The following is a 22187-nucleotide window of genomic DNA, read 5'->3' on the forward strand; positions in this document are numbered from 1 at the left end:
AGATGTTTTGTTTGGGCCTAAACCTTGAGTTCAGGCATATGCAATTAGCGAACCTCCAGCTGTTGCAAAACTACAAGTCCCATCATGCCTCTGCCTCTGGGTGTCATGCTTGTAACTGTCATAGTCTTGCTATACCTAATGGGACTTGTAGTTCTGTAACAGCTGGAGGTCTGCTAATTGCATATCCCTGCTTTGGTTCATCACATTTCTGGGTAGTAATGTTTGAATCGGTTCAACAGATTCATGTACCTAGGAATCATTTTCTTTGTAATTTTTATGTGCAGAAATGTTATATATTTCATTTATTTTATTTCATTTTCAAATTTTTCGAAAGTTTATCAAGAATATAGGATTGAAACCCAACTTTGGGCACCCCACACAAATAAAGTCATGACGGAGTGTATTGGCTCTTGAGTAATAATGTCAGAAGACATGGATGTGCTTAGCTGTCTATGAAAACCATATCTCGGCATACTTATGGATCGCTCCATACTATGGGTTGGCATACATTTGGCTGAGTCACAGTGGAGAGGCAATAATAGATGGATACACAGCATAAACACAAAATTCCATTTAGGCCTGTGACTGATGGACTGCATATTACCACACCAATGCTTGTTCTCAAGCTTACAACAACCCCATCCCTGATCTTTTGCTAATTATTCAGTATAGCAGTTGCATTTAATAATGACTTGCAGCTTCCATTGGCCAGTAGATGAAACCTCTCTAAGATTGCTGCTGAGTGGTTAAAAGTGATTGAGCCTTTGTTTACAATTGCATCTTAGCTGTCGGAGCCGCTGTCTTTTATGGAGTTTGCACTCAGTAGACAGTGAACCAGACAGCCAAGAAGCAACTATAAAGCACAGGGGCTGCACAAGATTGCTAAAATGTGTATGGAATGGGAGTCTTGGCACTATTATTTGATTTCCCCCTGGGTTGTGCTGTGAATTGCTCAGACATTCAAGTGTTGTGGTGGTGGAGATGAGGTGGTGTGAAGGGATAGAGCCTAGGTGCAGGCTGGCAAAGTAAAGGATCCAACACTTCTACATATACTGTATACGAGAAAGTGGGGAAACGTGTAAGAATATTGTTGTATCTCTGTGAGGATTCAAATTTGAAACTGTGAGCTAGTGACAGGGCCTCTTTAAGGAGGTCTGCTGGTCTGTATTCACAGTATCAGCAAGGAAAAACAATGACACCCATGAAACACATACAGTGCCTTGAAAAAGTATTCATACCCCTTGAAATTGTCCACCTTTTGTCATGTTTTTATTTGGATTTTATGTGATAGACCAACACAAAGTGGCACATAATTGTGAAGTGAAAGGAAAATGATAAATGGTTTTCAACATTTTTTACAAATAAATATTTCTATTCAGCCCCCTTTACTCTGATACCCCTAACTAAAATCTAGTGAAACCAATTGCCTTCAGAAGTCATCTAATTTGTAGATAGAGTGTGTGTAATTTAATCTCATAAATACAGCTGTTCTGTGAAGCCCTCAGAGGTTTGTTGGAGAACCTTAGTGAACAAACGGCATCATGAAGGCCAAGGAACACACTAGACAGGTCAGGGATAATGTTTGTGGAGAATTTTAAAGCAGGGTTAGGTTATAAAAAAATAACCCAAGCTTTGAACATCTCACATAGCACGGTTCAATTCATCTGCAAATGGAAATAGTATGGCACACCTGCAAACCTACCAAGACATGGTCGTCCACCTAAACTGACAGTCCAGGCAAGGAGACCATTAATAAGAGAAGCAGCCAAGAGGCCTGTGATAACTCTGGAGGAGCTGAAGAGATACACAGCTCAGGTGGGAGAATCTGTCCACCGGACCACTATTAATCTTGCACTCCACAAATCTGGCCTTTTTGGAAGAGTGGCAAGAAGAAAGCCATTGTTGAAAGAAAGCCATAAAAAGTATTGTTTGCAGTTTGAGAGAAGCCATGTGGGGGACACAGCAAATATGTAGAAAACTAACACTGCACATCACCCTGAACACACCATCCCCACCATGAAATATGGTGGTGGCAGCATCATGTGGGCATGCTTTTCTTCAGCAGGGACAGGGAAGTTGGTCAGAGTTGATGAGAAGATGGATGGAGCCAAATACAGGGCAATCTTAGAAGAAAACCTGTTGGAGTCTGCAACAAACTTGAGACTGTGGTGGAGGTTCACCTTCAGGACAACGACCCGAAGCATACAGCCAGAGCTACAGTTTAGCTCAAAGCATATGCATGTGTTAGAATGGCCCAGTCAAAGTCCAGATCTAAATCCAATTGAGAATCTGTGGCAAAACTTGAAAATTGCTGTTCAGACACTCTCTCCATCCAATATGACAGAGCTTGAGCTATTTTGCAAAGAAGAATGGGCAAAAATGTCACTCTGTAGATGTGCAAAGCTGGTAGAGACATACCCAAAAGACTTGCAGCTGTAATTGCAGTGAAAGGTGGTTCTACAAAGTATTGACTTGGGGGCTGAATACAAATTCACGCCACACTTTTCTAACATTTATTTGTAAAAAAAAAAAAGTTTGAAAACCATTTATAATTTCTTTATCGTACATCACGGGACACAGCACAGCTATAGTAATTACTATCTGGGTTATACACCACCTATAGGTGAATGGAAACTGGCACACCAAAAAGACAGGAAGTCCCCTTCTATATAACCCCTCTTATAAAGAAAGTACCTCAGTTTTTTCATCAGTCTGCAAGGTGGTGGTCACTGATGTGATACCTGTGTACTTAGAGGTCTGGATGGTTCTATTAAGAATCATGGACTTCAATCGGATCCATTTGAAAAAGCTGTCAGCCAAAATGGATGGTACCCAAGCCTCATTGGAAGGAGAGAAGATACCTGGAGTTTTGCCTGTAATGCAAACTTTTGGCACTGGACCCTGTGCAGTGTTTATTCTAACCAAGGTGCTTTCCTGCAGAGTTCTATACAAGTTCAGGGGAGTAGACCCCAGATTAAGGGGGACCCATTCTTTGGAGGTCTTTTATGACAAAGCTTTCTGTGATTGGTGAAGATTGGTCTCTGGTTATTTTGGTGCATTTTTGCAGTTTCTCTTTTGAAAAAAAAAAGAGAGATCTGACGGTCTGTTCTCCCAGGGCCACTGGGAGCAGTGTGCTGTTTAATCATGCTATGTACTGCTTGGTTATGGTGGGCTGCTATTTCTCCTCCAGCCACTAGAGGGTGCAGTGCAGACAGGAAGCGGAAGGGTGGTCGTGCCATGTGACAACAGGTTCAGCAGGGCTCTGGAGACATAGCAGCAGCCCATGGATACTAAGTGTGAGTACTTGCTATGGGAGAATTTTGTGACAGACAAGTCATGATTGTATGCTGCATATTTACTGCTTATTCGAGGGGACTGTACAAGTGTAAGTCAATGCACCCCTGAATGGTTGGCAGTTCACTTTAAAGTGTTGACTGCTCGGCAGGCAGGGTGCAGCGTAGTATATATGCTTGCAAACTTGTTGCATGCAATGCATGTTTAAATATACACATTTGGAGAAACATGAGCATGGGTGCATTTTTAAGGAGTTGTATCTCCAGTATAGTGCATATGTGCTTGGCTAAATCCTGCAGGGCTAGTATGGGGCCAACTGCAGTTAAGTAGGTGCATGCTTGCAAACTACCTAAAACTCAGTTGCTAAAGATGCATGTTTTTACTTTTTTGCATAAATATACATGGTTGCACAAGGATGCACGTTCATGTTTGTATAAATATACATGGTGATACATGATTGCATAAATACACGGTGGCATAAGGATGCATGTTTATACATGTTTGCTAAAATATACATTGTTATACATGTTTGCATGAAGATACGTGATCGCATAACGATAAATGGCTGCATAAAGATGCATGATCACATAAGAATGCATGTTTATACATGTTTGCTTAAATATACATGATCGCATAAGGATACATGGTTGCATAAAGATACATGTTTGCTCAAATATACATGGTTAACCACTTACAGACCGGACTTTTTTGCTGGCTTAAGACCAGACCACTTTTTGCGATTCTGCATCGCGTCACTTTAACTGACAATTGCACGGTCGTGCGACGTGGCTCCCAAACAAAATTGACGTCCTTTTTTTTCCCACAAATAGAGCTTTCTTTTGGTGGTATTTGATCACCCCTGCGGTTTTTATTTTTTGCTCTATAAAAAAAAAATAGATCGACAATTTTGACAAAAACGCATTATTTTTTACTTTTTGTTATAATAAATATCCCCCAAAATATAAAAAAAAAAGTTTTCCCTCAGTTTAGGCTGATACGTATTCTTCTACATATTTTCAGTTAAAAAAAAATCGTAATAAACGATTATTTGCACAAAAGTTATAGCGTTTACAAAATAGGGGATAGTTTTAGGGCATTTTAATTAATAAATATTTTTTTTTTTTACTAGTAATGGCGGCGATCAGCGTTTTTATTATATTTTTTGACACATTTTTGGGACCATTGTCATTTATACAGCAATCACTGCTATACAAATGCAGTGATTCCTGTGTAAATGACACTGGCAGTGAAGGGGTTAACCAGTGGGTGGCAGTGTAGGGGTTAAGTGTTCCTAGGGGCGTGTTACTAACTGTTGGGGGCTGGGCTTTCTTTTAGTGAACACTGATCTCTGCTCCAATCACATGGAGCAGAGATCAGCATCACTTGTTGCTAGGCAGAACGGGGAGATGCTGTTTACAACTGCATCTCCCAGTTCAGCCACCCCGTGAGACGATTGTGGGTATGCCCTCTGCGATCGAGTCCGCGGGACCCGCGACCGGACTCACGGGGGTCCCGAACGGCACGCGGGGGCGCCGCCGGCGGCGTGATGGCAGGGCGGCATTTAGGATTGGACGTACCTGTACGCCAATATGCCTGCCCGTGCCATTCTGCCGGCGTGCGCCGGCCGGGAAGTGGTTAAACGTGCTTTCAGATATGTGATCACATAAAGATACATGATCGCATAAAGATTAATAGTTGCATAAAGATACATGTTTATACATGGTTGCATAAGGATATAGGATTGCATAAAGATGCATGTTTATACATATCTGCATAGATACATGTTGCATAAACATGTTTCATAAACGCATGTTTGCTTATTGCGTAAATGCTTGTTTCCATGGGCACTTATTGCATGGGTGCGTGTTTAAAGCGACACACACTTTCATATTTTGCCTGATTTGCATAGTTGCATAAGCACATGCTTCCGTAAACGCATATTGGATCCCAGACTATCTGGGTCTGTCACACAGTTGTCAGTCTTTTGCCTTGCATTTGCTCTTGGAGCAGAAGTTATGGGCTCATTATTGTGAGACAATTAAATGGTAGCAGTTCCAAAACCAAATAGGGACATGAGGTCAATATTAAGATCTCCAAACCACTGAACATCCTTCAGTTTCAGATAGGCTAGACTGTTCAGTGATGACCTCTCTGAGAAAGGTAGATTTCGGGGTCCATAATCATCTGTAAACACACATCTTCATGTGTCGTTTTTGTTTCCAGGCTCATCAAAGGTTTCTGCAATTGCAGTGGAAAGCAGTTTTTTTTTCCTTTGATATATTTCTACAGGAGGAAGCTGTGTTTAGGTCAGCACATTCCCTACATACAGCCCTACTGCAGGTCTTAGTAGAGGTTCATTCTCTGTCTAGAACTTGAAGATCCAGGCATTGGATTGCCAGAAGGCTCTGTTTTCCGGGGTGTTGCAGAGAAAAAAAAATAATTGCTTGATATTCTTTCTTTCTTTTCTGGAATCTGGAAAATAACCACTGATGCCAGTCTCTCTAAGTTGACTTGAGGCTGGCTACAGTTCAGTGGGCTTGGTCTCCACAGGAGAGAATACTGTCCAATAGCTTGGAATTTTTGGCCAGCATGTCTTGCTCTGGATTATAGGACAAACTTGTAGCTTCAATCTGGAGATGCCTGTGCAGGCGCATATATCAACCACCAGGGCGGCAGCCGGGGTCATACGACTCGGGGAGGTGTACCACATTCTTTCTGGGACAGTACAAGTGCAGTCTCTATCGTCAATACTTATTCCAGGTATAGGATAGTGGCAAGGGGAACTTTGCAGGGGAATCTACTAGATTCCAAGTTCTACAACAGTTTGGGACAGGTGTGTCCGGGACACGAGTCCCACTGCCAATATGGGTACATGTACTGGTAACACTTTAAGGTCTGGTTCTCCCTTATTTGATGTTTTTTTTTCCATTTCGGATTCTGACACATCTTTTGCGAAGAATCCGTGAGGTGGTAACACTGATATTAGTGTTGGCCGAATTAGCCCAGGGGGGCTTGGTACACTGACATAGCGGGTCTGGCGGAGGTTCCTTGGACACTAGCCCATCAGGTCCCGCTGGACTGGGATAGTCCTGTATCTCCGCACTGTTGAGCCCCTGGAAGCCAACTTCAATTACAGGACTTGAAAATATTTTTTGCCTGGGGTGAAGCCAGGAAGTGGCACCTGCAGAAATATGTGAGTGGGAGTTCGTCCCTATCCATTTTTTTTTCCAGGGACAGTTACATAGTTATAGTAGGTGAGGTTGAAAAAAGACACAAGTCCATCAAGTCCAACCTATGTGTGTGAATATATGTCAGTATTACATTGTATGTCCCTGTATGTTGCGGTCTTATCTAATAGTTTCTTGAAACTATCAATGCCCATCGCCTGTGGAAGGGGATTCCACATCCTTGCCGTTCTTACAGTAAAGAACCCTCTACGTAGTTTAAGGTTAAAGCTCTTTTCTTCTAATTTTACTGAGTGGCCACAAGTCTTGTTAAACTTCCTTTTGCGAAAAAGTTTTATCTCTATTGTGGGGTCACCAGTGCGGTATTTGTGTATTGAAATCATATCCCCTCTCAAGCGTCTCTTCTCCAGAGAGAATAAGTTCAGTGATCGCAATCTTTCCTCATAACTAATATCCTCCTTTATTAGCTTTGTTGCCCTTCTTTGTACTTGCTCCATTTCCTTCCTGAGGGCTGGTGCCCAGAACTGGACAGCATACTCTAGGTGCGGCCGGACCAGAGTCTTGTAGAGCGGGAGAATTATTGTTTTATCTCTGGAGTTGATCCCCTTTTTAATGCATGCCGATATTCTGTTTGCTTTGTTAGCAGCAGCTTGACATTGCTGAGCCTATCATCTATTAGGACCCCCAGGTCCTTTTCCATCCTAGATTCCCCCAGAGGTTCTCCCCCCAGTGTAAAGATTGCATTCCTATTTTTGCCACCCAAATGCATTATTTTAAATTTTTCTACATTGAACCTCATTTTTATTGCCTAAAGTGGTTTCTAGTTTTCACTTGAATCAGGACAGTGTCTTGCCTTTTATTTTTCTCTTAATCCACAGTCGGCAGGAGAAAGATTGCTACCTAATCTAAAGGTAGTTCGGTCGCTCGGGGTCTACTTGAGTTGTCGGCACAAGTCAGGAATCCTGGTTTGTGCTGCCAGAAGAGCCCAAGAAGGGCAGGCGGCATCCAGGTTGAATATTAATTTAGCAGCAGATTTGCGAGTTTATCAATGATGCCTATGGTTTAACCCTTTCATGACTAAGCCTATTTTTGGCATTTGGTGTTTACAAGTTAAAATCCATATCTTTTTCTAGAAAATTAATGTAAACATGTAAACATCCCTTGTGACAGTAATAGGTGGTGACAGGTACTCTTTATGGAGGAGTCTAAAAGACCCCCCATCCCTCCTTTACACTTCAATGTATTCAGATCGCCGAAAACGGCGATTCTGAATACTGTATATTTTTTTTAAAACCGGCGCCATTGCAGCCGAGTAAACGGGAAGTGACGCCATGACGTCGCTTCCGTTTTTACTATTAGGATACTGGAACGAAGCTGATTACGGCTTCGTTCCCGTTCCTCCCCAGCAGCCGGAGGCGTTGGATCTTGAATCGGTGCTCCCGATCGAGCGGGAGCGGCAGGAGGGGGGGGGGCGTCCCCTCCCGCTCCTACGGCATAACAGCCGAGCGGCTTTTAGCCACTTCGGTTGTTATGGCTGGATAGCCAATCGCCCGCTGGAAAAACCGGTGCCGGAATGATGCCTGCAGGTGCGGGCATCATCCCGGTATAACCCCTGGAAGCCGAGTACGCACATCTGCGTACGCTCTGCGGGAAGGGGTTAAATGGCAAAATTTATTTTTTTTCTGGGAAAAGATTCTCTACCAGGTGTGAGTATCTTGAGCCATCCATCACCAGGTGTCAGGGGCCCAGGTGTACAAGACCCCTAGTTTGTTTATACATCTACAGGATTTTTACCAGGTCGATGTCAATCATGTAGAAGATGCTGCCTTTGGCCTCAGCATATCACAAATAGGAGAGTAGGTCCTTCTTTGGTGGCAGTTTCTATGATGGTGTCTCCCTGCCCTTAGGGGCATTGCTTTGGGACATCCTGGATATTAATTACTATAGCTGCTGTGTGTCCTGTGACGTACGATAAAGAAAATAGGATTTTTCCTACAGCTTACCTGTAAAATCCTTTTCTTGGAGTACATCACGGGACACAAAGGTCCCTCCCCTCTTTTTGGGACTTGTTTGCTACAAAACTGAGGTACTTCCTGTATGGGAGGGGTTATATAGAGGGGAACTTGCTGTCTTTTTGGTGTGCCAGTGTCCATTCACCTATAGGTGGTGTATAACCCAGATAGTAATTACTATAGCTGTGCTGTGTCCCGTGTTGTACTCCAAGACAAGGATTTTACAGGTAAACTGTAGGAAAAATGCTATTTTTCCTTCCACTTCAGAATTATGTGCCACTTTGTGTTGGTATACATTTACATTTTTGGTTGAAACATGACAAAATGTGGAAAATCAAGGGGTATAAATACTTTTTCAAGGCACTGTAGAGGATTGATTAGATCCATTATCCAGGTAGGTGGCTCCCTCTGTTACTGCAGATAAAGAAATAATATTTTTTACTGTGCGAAGAGTTATTGATGTCCTTGCACTAAATCAGTACTCTGCTTCTGTCTTCTCTGTCAGGACTTGGTGAAGGTGATGACACTGTGCCCTATTGAACATCTGGTGAGTCTGACAAGCTGACGTAGGTGAAAATTGTACTGTACCTGCTGTAAGAATGCAGTCTCATCTCCACTATAATCTCTGGATATTTATTTTAGAGGAAGAAAAGTCTGACCATGTTACAGTTGGTGATTGACAAATTCTGTGTGGAAGGAAAATATAAATTATTCAGGTAAGGGTTCGACTAAACCTACCATTGTTTCATGACTTGGAGCCAACCCTTATCGAAGAACAAGTAACTTAAATAATAATTTTACATAAAGAGAACAATACAACATGATCTACAGTAATTCGATTTTCTTTTTAATTATTATAAAGTTCTTGCCAATGTTTACAAGAAAATTTGGGCCTGGCATAATGTCTGGCATTATTATTCTTGGATATTTTTCTTCAGAATAAACTATTAAGCTCTTTCATTTGGTAGTCTGCCTGCTCCAGAAATGTATGCTTGTTTGACCAGCTGTCATAACCTGAAAGAAGTTTACTAAAGCCTGATACACACTGAGGGTTTTTTTTCCGTTCAACCCAGCAGGGTGAATGGGAAAAAAAAAACTGTCACCACTGGTCAGAGCAGCTTTACTAACAATCCGATGTTAGTACCGCGATCTCCCCTGCTGAGCTGTTGAGTTCTGACAGGGGGACAGCCCCCTCGCCAGAACACTCTGGTCAGCGCTTTCAGCTATTGGCTCAAAGTGCTGATCAGGAGCCATCTGGCTGCTTCTTTTCCAGAATGCATGTCTGCCAGAAGCTGACCAGACGGCCATCTTCTGTCAGACCCAGTACACGGGCCGAATGTTGGCCATTTTTTTTATCGCCGGGCATTCAGCCTGTGTGTACGGGGCTTAATATGGGCACATGAAGACACTGTAGACTAGGAGGGAGGGAGGGGGTTGCACCAGTTTAAAACCTCTTCTTCACCAATTTTTTAGGTAGGCTCCTGTGAAACATTTTATTAATATGTTGGTGAATACCCAAGCCCCCATCCACATTTCTATGGCACAGCAGGCACTTATTTAGCAGTTGCCTATTTTAAAGGAAATATTTTTTTTTAATTCTCCCTCTAAATATGTTGTGCTAGCATTCTCTGTAACAGCTCTGCTCAGTTGGGAGAAGCCATCTTGAAGGGAAATCCCATCTCTTTCTACATTTACCAGTACAGTCTTTTGCATATTTCGTTTTTAAACAGAAAAATGGTTATGGCCAAATAAGCTTCATGATGTTTTTTAGCCAGAATTCAACTAACAAGCTATTCTTTGCTCAGGTGTCTGCTGAAGACAAGTAATCATTCGGGTTTGGAGGGTTACATCATACAGAACATTAAGAATCAAATAGACTTGGCACTGAAGGTGAGCGGCGTTAAAATCAATAGATCGAATTCTGGCATGAATAGTAATATTATGAGCCATTAACATTATAAATAAAAAAATATATGACTTTTACCATAACAAAACATGTTATAATTGCCTTCTCTGTGCAAGTTTGGAAAGAGCAGCCCCGATCCTCCTCTCCTAGGGTCCCCCTGCGAGTGCTCCTGGCTCCTCCTCCCTTCTGAGTGCCTCATAGAAAGCTGCTTGCTTTGGGGGAATTTGTGCAGGCTTGATCCAGAGTTAAGCCTCGTACACACGATCGGATTGTTGAGCAACAGCCAAGCATGCATGTTTGTACTTTGGACTTTTGTGTGACTCACTTGTGTACACACTATACGAAAACCTTACAACAGTCTGTCATCCGCCAAAAATTTACTAGCCTGCCATCCAACATTTGTTGGCGGAGAGTTGGACAACAATTGTCTGAAGGAGCGTACTAACTGTCGGATTTTAGGCAGACAGTCTCTCATCACTGCTGAAAATCCGATCATATGTACAAGGCTTTAGGCTCTGTGTATCTATTGATCCGGGGCCTGGGTCTGGAGAGAGTCGCATTGATGACAGCTAACAGTGCAGTGCGGCTCTCTCCACACCCAGTCAATGGGCGATTGTCTTCCTTTTTCTTTCTCTCTCCCTCCTCGATTGGTCCCTTTATAGGGAGGCTGGATCACATACCACTCAAACCTTTGTGCACTGGTCCAAATCATTTGGTGGAGGGGGAATTATGGTGTGGGGTTGTTTTTCAGGGGTTGGGCTTGGCGCCTTAGATCCAATGAAGGGAACTCTTAAGGCCTCAGCATACCAACACATTTTGGACAATTTCATGCTCCCAACTTTGTGGGAACAGTTTGGGGATTCCTGTTCCAACATGACTGCGCAACAGTGCACAAACAAGGTTCACGGATGTGCAAGTTTGTGGTGGAGGAACTTGACTGGCCTGCACAGAGTCCTGATCTCAACCCAATAGAACACCTTTGGGATGAATTAGGTCAGGCATTGATGGATGACTGATCAAACATTCCCATAGACACAATCCTAAACCTTGTGGACAGCCTTTTCAGAAGAGTTGAAGCTGTTATAGCTGCAAAGGTTGGGCTAACTCAATATTTAACTGTACAGACGAAGATGCCATTAAAGTTAATGTGCGTGTAAAGGCAGTGTGTCCTAATACTTTTGACAATATAGTGTAGCTATGATGAAAAGTTGCACAAATATCGTGTGGCATATACTGGATATTTGCAACTACCACAGTTTTCAGAGAATATAAATTGTTTTGCGTGTTAGAAGTTAATTTTAATGTAAAAATGCATATTTTATAATTGTGTGAAAAAAAATAGTCCAGCAGCAAGCTAATGATCATCCAGTTTTGGGGGTTTAGCTGTGCTGTAATTGACCAGAGTCTTTTTCACTATAGCAAACTTTATAAAGATACAGTACAAATGATTGGTTTTGCTTGCCATGATAATTTTAGACTAATGCACTTGCTCTTGTGATTCGTCCTCTGCTGTGCTATACATCTGCCTATTTTTATGAAGGAGACAACATATGTCAGAGTCCACAAATCTGCAGACTGTGCATCAGCCCTGCCTGCTGTTTAGATTGCTAATGAATCTCACCCAAGCGATGTAATCCAGCTTAAAGTAAACACGTTATAAAAGAAATATAGTGTCTGCCATTGCAAAACTCATTGCTGTTATGTTAACCCCCTGGCTTTAAAATTTTACGAGATACTGATCCAGGAGAATGTGCTGTACTAAAGTGATAATAAACCCTTACATAAGTCCACAGAAGCTACTAGCCTTAGGGGAGGCAGTGTTAAATAAACACCACCTACATAAAGAGGTACAACTTATCCTTCCAAAGTACACAGATTAGATGGCATTTCTCTTCTTTTAGAAAGCAGGGGTCTGATGTCACACACTGCACAGAGCTGAGTGTAATCTGAGACCTGAGTATAGGGAATGTACACACCCCTCTCTTCAGGCTTACTTGGAAACATACTACTTGAGGATATGCTATGTTTTTTTTTTTTATTTCAGAGGTTTACAACCACTTTCACTTGAAAATTATTGTGATTTTTTTGGATTATTAGGCTGACACCCAAAACAGGTGGTTCTTAGGGACTCGACTGACCCCACTTCTGCATATGGTGCTTTTACTTCCTGAAGGAGCAGAAACTGATCTGCTGCAAAATTCTGACAGGTTGGTTTAATGAAAATGTTTAAATTTACATATTAAAAGACGCATAAGGTACTCTGCTTCTATTTTGCCTTCCTGGTTCCTTCCTCTTATTCTCATCAACATGCTAAAAAAAATTTAATTAAGCCTTTCCGTTTTGATTTGCCAATATTTTATGGGAGTGTAATAGCATTTTTGTTTTTGCACTAAAAAGGTATATGTTCTCATGGGGTGTATATAACTTCATATGTATCAATTTGATGATAAATCATTGGAATGGACCTAACTCAAATTACAAATATACAAAAACTGATAGGGAAATTAAAAACGTGAATAAAAAAAATGGAGGATAGATCTAATTAAAAGATAAAAATATTGAGCAGGGTTCCACCCAAAAGTGGACTCATCAGTCTTCTCCCTGCCTCTGGTGCCACATTTGGCACCTTTCAGGAGGGAGGCGGGTGCGGGTACCTGTTTTTGATAGGCACCCTGTCCCCATTTCTGTTGGACCTTGCCACAGTGAGGTCCATCAGAAGTACGGCTCCCTCCTCCTTCCCCTACTGTCAGGCCAGTAGGGGAGTGCAGCATGCTTCGGGCATGTGCAGTAGGGACCTGACTGTGAAGCCAAAAGGTGGCGGCAGCACCTGACAGCAACATCAGCTACAGTGCCGACAACGCTGGACTCCAAGACAGGCATGTGTCTTAATATTAGAAGTCAGCAGCTACAGTGTGTGTAGCTATTGACTTATTTTTTTTTTTTGAGGGAAGGCCACACCACCGCTTTAAATCGTCAAAACAAAAAAAAATACAGATAAAAAGGTGTGTCATATAATAGATGAGGAGGAACTCACTTGCTGCAATAGATGTGGTGAGACTAGCAATGCAGGAGACCTATAATAAGGCAAGATCCAGGCTGTGAGTGATAGGAATGGGATGGGAATGGGATGGGATGGGAAAATAAAGAATAACAGCGGTTGGCTGCAGTACAGGGCTGTGCCGGAATTACAGACTATTAGGAGGGATGAAGCAGAAGACTGTCACAGTTGCGATATAAAATTATACAAGGACAATTAGAGGTAGCAACATGGGGAACAAGCAAATACAGGCTGATGACTGCAATGCACGTGGATAAGCACTATGGGATAGAGCAGATGGCCATAACTAGACTGCAGGATGAATCAGGGAGAGCGGAGTGTTGACCAGTGAACCAGATGTGTTACCAATGCAGAGGAATATGGAAAAAGAGAGAAGCAGCATAGACATGCCAGAACTAAACCAACTGTCACCACTGGGCTGAAGTGAAGGGAGCCAAAAGCAAGGAGGAAAGGGGACAGTGCAGAAGAGAAAGCTGATGGAGAGGAGAGAGTGGCAGAACTTCAGACCAGTGAAACTATGAATAGAGATGGGTGGAGATTAAAGCAGAACTTTACCCATGAACCAACCAACTTGATAAGAAATAAATAAGGTTCTTTTGCAAGGAACATACATTCCACGTTAATAATTATGGTACCAAAATTGGTACGTGCTGTAAATTGCCTCCACCATTGTTCCTGTTTCTTCTTGCTGGAGGCCACCAGTTTTCTGAAGCCCAAAGCCCCCAAGCAGCAGTAACTTATAAAGCGGAACTAAATCCATTGTTATATTCCTGGAATGCTGGGATTGCTAGCGGTCACATTTGCTTGTGTCCTCAACCAAACCATTTAAATGGCTGCTGTTATAACATGTGCAGCACCATGGCAGATCAAACAGAAGCAGCTTCTTTGGCTATAAAGGAGAGGAGGGTTTAATACCACTGTAAGGTTGTCGGCAGATCCGCAAACTCAGCAGTGCCTAAAAATGGAGATTAACTGAGCATGTGCAGAGTAGGGTGTGGAGAGTGTATTACTGGATTTTAACCCTCCTGGCGGTATTGCTGAGTGTGGCTCAGGGTTAAATTTCAGTACCATTAGCGATAACCCAGAGCCACTCGGGATTGCATTGCAGAATCCTGGTACAGCGTACTTACCTTGTCACCAGGATCCTGCAATGTCCCCCTGCTGTGTCATCCACCTGCTGCTCTGTGTTCCAGGCTCCATTCCCTGCGAGTGTCGCAATGCATGGGTGGATCCCATCTGATTCAAAAAGTACAAAAAAACACCTACAGTACACTGTAATCTTACATATTACATTACTGTATCAAATATTTCACCTCCCTTTTGTCCCTAGTGCTTTGTCCAGTGCCCTGTCTGCGCTTTTATATTGTATATACCAGAGATATGCAATTAGTGGACTTCCAGCTGTTGCAGAACTACAAGTCCCATGAGGCATAGCAAGACTCTGACAGCCATAAGCATGACACCCAGAGGCAGAGCATGATGGGACTTGTAGTTTTGCAACAGCTGGAGGTCCGCTAATTGGATATCCCTGGTATATACTGTTCTTTCTGCCTGGAAACTCGAGATTGTCCATGGCAACCAGAGTGTCCTTTTTACATCAAAAGTGGTTTTAGACCAGCTATAAAACAGCGATCATAAATTAGAACACTTGCAGAATTGAGCGATAGTTATTCATGGAGAAATTACATAGTAAGGTTGAATAAAGACACCAGTTCAACTTGAGTGAGAGTCTACAATTGTCCCTATCCCTGTACATTGCACACTCACATCAGTCCCTACCCTCATGGAGCCCACAATCCAAGGTCCCTATTCATATACTAGGGATAATTTTTTGGACAGAAGCTAATTAACCTACCTGCATGTCTTTGGAGTGTGGGAGTAAACCCACGCAGGCACAGGGAGAACATGCAAACTCCAGGCAGGTAGTGTCGTGGTTGGGATTTGAAATTAATTTTATTAATTATTTTTTATAGTTATTTATTATAATTTATGATTTCGTGTTTCAAACTTTATCATACCCAGATGTCTACTAGACTCTTGTTTGGACAGATTTAAGTGTGTTGATACTAATTACAGGCCTACAATATAAAACGCCAAATTTCTATGCAAAACAATGTACCGCTTTGAGATAAAAGACAATCTTGACATAATCATACCACCAGGGAGGTTAAACAGCATAGGCACTTATTTTGAATGTTTTACATGGCTATACCTGCAAAGGGGGGCGGCCTAAAGTGATCTAGCAGGACCTAATTTTCGGACTAAAGTTCCACTTTGAGAGAGTTATCAGAGAAATGTAACTGTGGAGGCAATGACTGTGAGGGGAATAGCTGCGAGGATCTACTGTGGAGGGAACGACCGCATGATTGCTGCACTGAGCCGATACCAAGTAAAAGGGAAGGGACCAGGGGAGAAAGCCTGGCCACTCTATTTCCCTTATTTGGCTATGCGCCAGCAGTAGAAAGGAGAAGGAGGTAGCTTGAGAGAATTCTTGGAGATATATAAGAGAGAAGGAATACTGATTTGTCACATCTGATCACACATCACAGGCTGTCTGTATGAGTTGGGACTGGTATTTGGCACCCAAAATTTAAATGGATGTGGATGTATTTGTATTTTTAATTTGATTTTAGATGTATCCCAATGATTCTCAATACCTATTTCAGAGTTTGACAACCTGCCGTTTTGTCTAGGTCTTCTTCTCATGATGCTATATGCTGTTCCAAAGTTATTTGCCGGCATCACAAGCACAGAAATTAAGCTCTTGATTGCAACCTCTTTATCAATAATAAACACATTTGAACAGTATTGGCTCAAAGACTGCCACTCACAACTTTGGACCATTCAGAGAATGATTATTTTTATGGCTACTCCTTGTAACTATTTTCTTCCAGTACTAGGGTGACAACCTTACTATGCAGCGCTTTTGCCCTAGGAAACAGAGGGGGGTTATTTACTAGAAATTAAGAGTGCAAAATCTAGTACAACTGCATAGAAACCAATCAGCTTCCAGGTTTCATTGCCAAAGTTTAACCGAACAAGCTGTGGTTTGAAGCTGATTGGTTACCATGCACAGTTGCACCAGCTTTAGCAAATCTACCCCAATGTGTAATAGGACTTTATAACATCTTTGCTCCAGAACAGGGGAAGAAGATGTTTTTATAGTTCACATAGACAGTAGGGAACAATGCTAACTGAGAACAGTCCAGTGGCAGAGAATACAGGAAGTTATCGGCTTACAAGATTTCTGGCTTAGCAGCAAATTTTTTGTTGTCATCCAACAGATAAATATACTATTGAAAGTGTTTTATTCTAACACACCACAGGAAGAAAAAAAAAAAAAAAGAGAAATGTATTGTTTTATACGCACTTTAATTTGAGACCTTCCTCTGTTTTGATGTGTCCAGTAATTATTTGGTTATGTTCTTTTACATCAAATGTCTTTCTTTTCTGTTTATCTATGCAGAATTATGGCTTCCCTCAACCTTCTGAGGTACTTAGTTATTAAGGATGATGAATTTATTAATGACGTAAGTAATAGTCTTCTAATTGTGACCATCCGATAGCTGTATGTTCTTTATAAAGGCACGCCAAGCACAAATTATTTAGCTGCAGCTTGCCTCTAGGGCAGGGAGCTCCAGACTTTCTAAACAAAGGGCCAGTTTACTGTCCTTCAGACTTGAGGGGCTGGATTGTGGCCATAGGGTGTAGAAAAGGTCCAGACATCAATGGGACTATACAAAGCCCTATTTTTTTGGTGTCAGTGGGAATAATAATGCCCCATCATTGGTGTCCCGGAATTGTGCCCCAATTTTGGGAGGCATTGTGCCCCATTGTTGACATTAGGAGGAATACCCGAGGGCTGGTTAAACAAGCAAAGGGCCACATCTGGCCCCAGTTTGGAGACCACTGCTTTAGAGCGGGGGGTCAGCAATGAGTAGATTATAGAGGACAGGTGGCTGGTAGATTGTGGTCATGGCTTGCTGACTCACTATTCCAGAGCAGCATCACACAGTGGAATGCAGAGTGACTACTTGTAAAGTTGGAGCTGTAGTAGGGAGCAAGAGCCATGTAAGCCAATGCCTCCTCTGTAGTGCTGGATCCTGTCCCATGCGGAGTGATACCAACTGCACTCCATCTCTTATCTCTGCTAGCAGTCTCCAGCATGGTGTCAGCAGCAGGAAAGAGATCTTCAGGTTAGTGTGAAGCAATACACTGGGCTACTTTCGCACTGATGCTCTGCGGTTTACCCACACAGCGGGTGCAGTGTATCTGCAGGTGTGCTGCACTTAGCCATAGACTTCCATTATATCCTGTGGGTTTTGGTGCACTTTCAGACCGTGCACCACACCTGCAGGATATAATAGAGGCCCATGGCAAAGCGCAGGTAACCCAGGAAAGTTGCAGATGCACGGCACCTGTGCTGCAGTTTAACTGCAGCACATCAGTGTGAAAGCAGCCTTATAGGGGGCTCAGAACAGTAAAGGCTCGTTTACATTTGCAGTTTGGGGGGGGGGGGGGTTGGTTGGTTATTTATCACCCCAACCCCAAACCTTTTATCTGCAGTGGCCAGGGGTGTACACATGTCTCAGCAGGAGTTATGTGCCCTGTCATGGTTGGTGGGTGTAGCACCTGCCAGGCATGACCCATTCAAGTGAATGAGGCATCTCTGTAAGGACCCTGCAACCTTGTGCAGAATCACGCATTTGCAGGGTACTTGCACAGTTGCCCCATTTACTTGAATGGATCACAATTGGAAGGCAGTGGCACCCACCAAAAGCAACAAGGGGCTTAATTACTGCTGCAGCATGTGTACACCTTTTGGCTGCTGCATCAACAGATAAAGGAATTAGGGACGATAAGACTGCAACTCAACCACAGGGTTTTAGCACTCGCCAACTTTTAGTGTAAATGAGCCCTAAGGGTGCCACTGCTGAATGCAACTAAGGGACTCATTCACAAATGCAGCAGGCACTGCTGCTTCTCTCAAAAGTGATCAGAGTGTGTTTAACAGATGATGCGGAGGCAGCATATGCACGCAATTGCTAGTACAACAATTAGAAGTTGAAATCTGGTGTGAAGAGGCAACATTGTGCCCGGTGATCTTTGACTTCTCCCATGTTGTTCAGGTAGAGCTCCACCTGAAGAAGGTTGCCTACCCCTGCTCTAGAGTATTAATTAGATTCTTTTAACCCAAGTAATGGCACCCTACAATGGGGAGCCCTCACTGCTTACAGCCTCACTGCCCTTAACCATATAGGCTGAACCTTTGGCTGGCTCAGGGCATAATAACCATCTTGAGGCAGCCCCCACCCACGTGTTAGTGTGTTACACATATGGTCAGGTTTGCTCACAACAGCAACAATGGAAGAACGCTGTAAGCAAGCTATTCTATATTTTATGTGTTGCTGTAATAGACTATGGGTGCCAAAGAAATATTTCAATATTGTATTGCATGTGCCTATCTTTCTGTAATCTCTACAAGCAAAATGTGCTGTCCTTATCGCCGTACTTGTTTCAGGTTGGTGCCTTAGAACGCTAAAGTAAGCCAACTGGCATTTTCACAAGGAATGGTCAGCAACAACAGCCTTAATTTTTTTCTAAGTATAGGTTTACCGCTGACTGGAGTGTTCTAGTGGGGGTGCTGCCCCCCTGTCAGAACACAAAAGAACAGCAGGGGAGATTGATGTACTAATTTTGGATAGTTAGTACAGCGTCTCTTCCTGAGCTGTCTTTTTTTTCACGTTCAGCCCTGCTGGGTTGAACAGAAAACAAAGAAAAAACACTACATGTGTGTACTAACACCGATGTGACTGCATGTCTAGTCAAACATTTCTCATTATTGAATTTTTTTTTTATTAATCAGCTTCTTTATGTTTTGCCATTTTTCCAGACTGGAGTATGGACAGAACTACAGAAAATTGAACTGCGATTTCTGAGACCTCTTCACACTGGCCTTAACATGTCCAGAGCTCATTATGAAGCAGAGATTAAAAACACAATTGAGAAAACGAAAGGTGAGAAGAAAGTCATCCTGTCATTTCCATTAGACTCTATTCACAAAAGCATAACACAAGGGATATGTTCATTACGGTACAGTATGTTTGTTTTTTTTCTATGATTACAAATCCATTCTTTCAACTCATGCAGCTAATACAATAGATGGTTTGGTTTGAGTCTTGACCGATTCAGCAGGGACTAGCTGTGATTTGAACCATCTATGGACAGGCTCGACTTGGGTACAACCATCCTGTCAGATTTCTAGCATGCCATGATTGCCAGCGGCTATAGCTGCTAGCAATAATAGTGTTCTGCCAGCAGGGATGGGTCCCCATGCCCCATCACCAGGAGTATACAATAGCTCAGCGGGAGGGATTTCTCCATCAACACTGACTGTGTTGATGGAGGGGAATTAAGCGTTCTCTCTGTGGTTGCAGGAAAGAAAATCGCATAATCTATGGCCTGCCTTACCAAAACTATATAATATGAGGTCAAACCTATACACTTTCAGTTTGTATGCAATCAATCAGGCAGGCCTTTGCAACTACATAGTTGAAGGTAAATCCTAAAAGGAAATTGAATAAGAAAATTTAATAATGTATGGCCAGCTTTAGTATACACTTTTCTTGTACAATTTCTCTACACTCCGCTTTAGATTTACTTTCAATTATGTAGTACAAGGGCCTGCCTGATTGGATACAAATTGGAAAATGTTTAGGTTTGACTTCATAATATGTGTTTTTTGATGAATCTAAAGGATTGTATGGCCAGCTTTAGTTGCAACTATTCTTATCACCATTCCAGAAACAGAAGCGGTTTCCATTCAGTCTGCTAGAATAGATGATAATATTTCTGTAACACTTCTGGCTGATGTATTTATGGGGAATGCTGTGTGTTACAGGACCACATTCTAGGACAGCTTATTCTGTGTCCGCTGGAGGGACCAAGTTACCTGACATGACTCCTGAAATGCAGCTTCAGGTACGCCATTTTGCTAGCTGTGTGCAGTTGCCTGGCTGTGATCACTATGTTCTATATTCTGCCCTGCGAAGTGTAGTGTCATTGCGCTTATCTAAACAACATTAACTGTTTTTGACATTTTAGGTTCTACAGTCAGCTCTTTTCACATTTGATTTAATGGAAAGTGTCCTAGCCAGAGTCGAAGAGCTCATTGAAGTGAAACTAAAATCTGCACCAGAGGAGAAAATTGGGTCAAGCAAAGATGTTTAGCTTGTTCTGTTCTGTATTTATCATCAACTCTTAGGCAATAAAAATTTTATATGATGAAGATTAAGCTGTTTTTTACTATACGCGTTCAGTTTTCTGAAAGTGGTTTTAAAGTAAATATGCATTATTATCTAAGGTTCATCTAAAATCAAACTTTATTCAGAAATGCTACAAACAAGCAAATAGACAGATTTCAAAGTAAACCCACGGTGGTAATGATTGGTATTTAGATTTAAAAATAAACTATTAATTTTAACAGTAATCTTCCCATAAATCTATACGTGCAGAAATGTCATCAAGCGATACTCAATGGTGTTCCATTTTTGTTCTCTCTCTTGCAGCTACATTAAAGGCTATGTAGGGAGCCTAATGAGGGGTGGAGGAGCTGGGTCAGCAAAGACTAATTCGATACTCCCAGAATAGGGAGGAGACTATGATGTCCCAGGAGTGATGGGGCTGTGCTAGAGAGTTGGCTCTTTCTGGATTAGCCGCATTTGCTAGAAAGTTCAAAAGATGCATTGCAGGTAGAAAAAAGTGTTGAAAAGAAAAATGCTGCAAGTAAGCATTTAAAGGTTTTTCTGCGCGGTCATCTGCAATTTTTAACGTTGGTAACGGGGGTCTATTAAATTACATTGCAACACCGCAACCTTGGTCATTTTCAGACACATCTGCCAGGCTAGAAATATCACTTGTGAGGCAGCTCCCATGGAAAATACACAACCATGTATTTACTATTTTTCAAACGCTGCATAATTGCAGCTCAGGCTGCAGAAAGAAACATTTTCTATTGTGCAATTAAATAAAACGATCACACTGAATTTACTATATAGCTACCTAAGGTAGATACAGTGTTTACTGACCTTTTAACAAAGCTAATGGTGAATGCTACAGGAATTGTGTTGCTGATCTAAACTTGACATAACATGGGCATGTTAACAAATAAATGAATCAAACATGCATTTAAACAAATTATATGTAATTAAAGCAGGTAATGAATGACGCACTTTCGATGAGCCGTAGTATCACATCTGGTTAAGTGTTTTCCACGCTGGGCTGTTTTCCACAATATGCATCTTGGCCTGCAGAAGCCTGTCCAAAATGTTTTCAATATGAGGTTTGCATGTGGCCTGTGAAAGAGTCAGCACAATGGATCAAATTATGCTTTTTTTTTTTTTTTTTTTACCAAAATAGTCAAACTTTAAGAGCATACAGGTAGAACAGCCCTGCCAAGGGCTTGTGTTCTTAAAGAAAATGAAAGGCTTGCATTAAGTATACACAACCCCAATCCCCTATAAGGCTTCATGTACACAGGAAGTTTCTACAACCTCTCCTGAATGATTTACCTTGATAGATAGTAACCCACATTTAAAACGTCAGTTTTAATTCAAAAAGCAGCTTTATTGAGCATAGTAAACAGGATAGTGACAACATCGTGTAGCGCAACAGGCACTACCAACACTAACAGGTGCATTTCACATACAAGTGCTTGAAATATACAGGTAACT

At 42.1% G+C, this 22187-nt stretch overlaps 1 protein-coding gene across 1 annotated transcript in view; it reads left to right on the plus strand.

Moving 5' to 3' along the window:
• Positions 1 to 20743, plus strand: part of GLMN (glomulin, FKBP associated protein) — a 91157-nt gene extending 70414 nt beyond the window's left edge. Inside the window, exons 12-19 of the mRNA XM_077452920.1 lie at positions 8997 to 9038; positions 9134 to 9207; positions 10297 to 10381; positions 12495 to 12604; positions 16922 to 16985; positions 19349 to 19472; positions 20357 to 20436; positions 20560 to 20743. Coding sequence (XP_077309046.1) covers positions 8997 to 9038; positions 9134 to 9207; positions 10297 to 10381; positions 12495 to 12604; positions 16922 to 16985; positions 19349 to 19472; positions 20357 to 20436; positions 20560 to 20685 — 705 coding nt within the window. The 3' untranslated portion in view covers positions 20686 to 20743. The remainder of the gene's footprint in view (positions 1 to 8996; positions 9039 to 9133; positions 9208 to 10296; positions 10382 to 12494; positions 12605 to 16921; positions 16986 to 19348; positions 19473 to 20356; positions 20437 to 20559) is intronic.
• The last annotated feature ends 1444 nt before the right edge of the window (positions 20744 to 22187 follow it).

Source organism: Lithobates pipiens, unplaced genomic scaffold, assembly GCF_037356315.1.
Source record: "Lithobates pipiens isolate NorthernLeopardFrog02 unplaced genomic scaffold, aLitPip1_a1.2 Scaffold_23, whole genome shotgun sequence".
In the NCBI taxonomy this organism is placed as follows: Eukaryota; Metazoa; Chordata; class Amphibia; order Anura; family Ranidae; genus Lithobates; species Lithobates pipiens.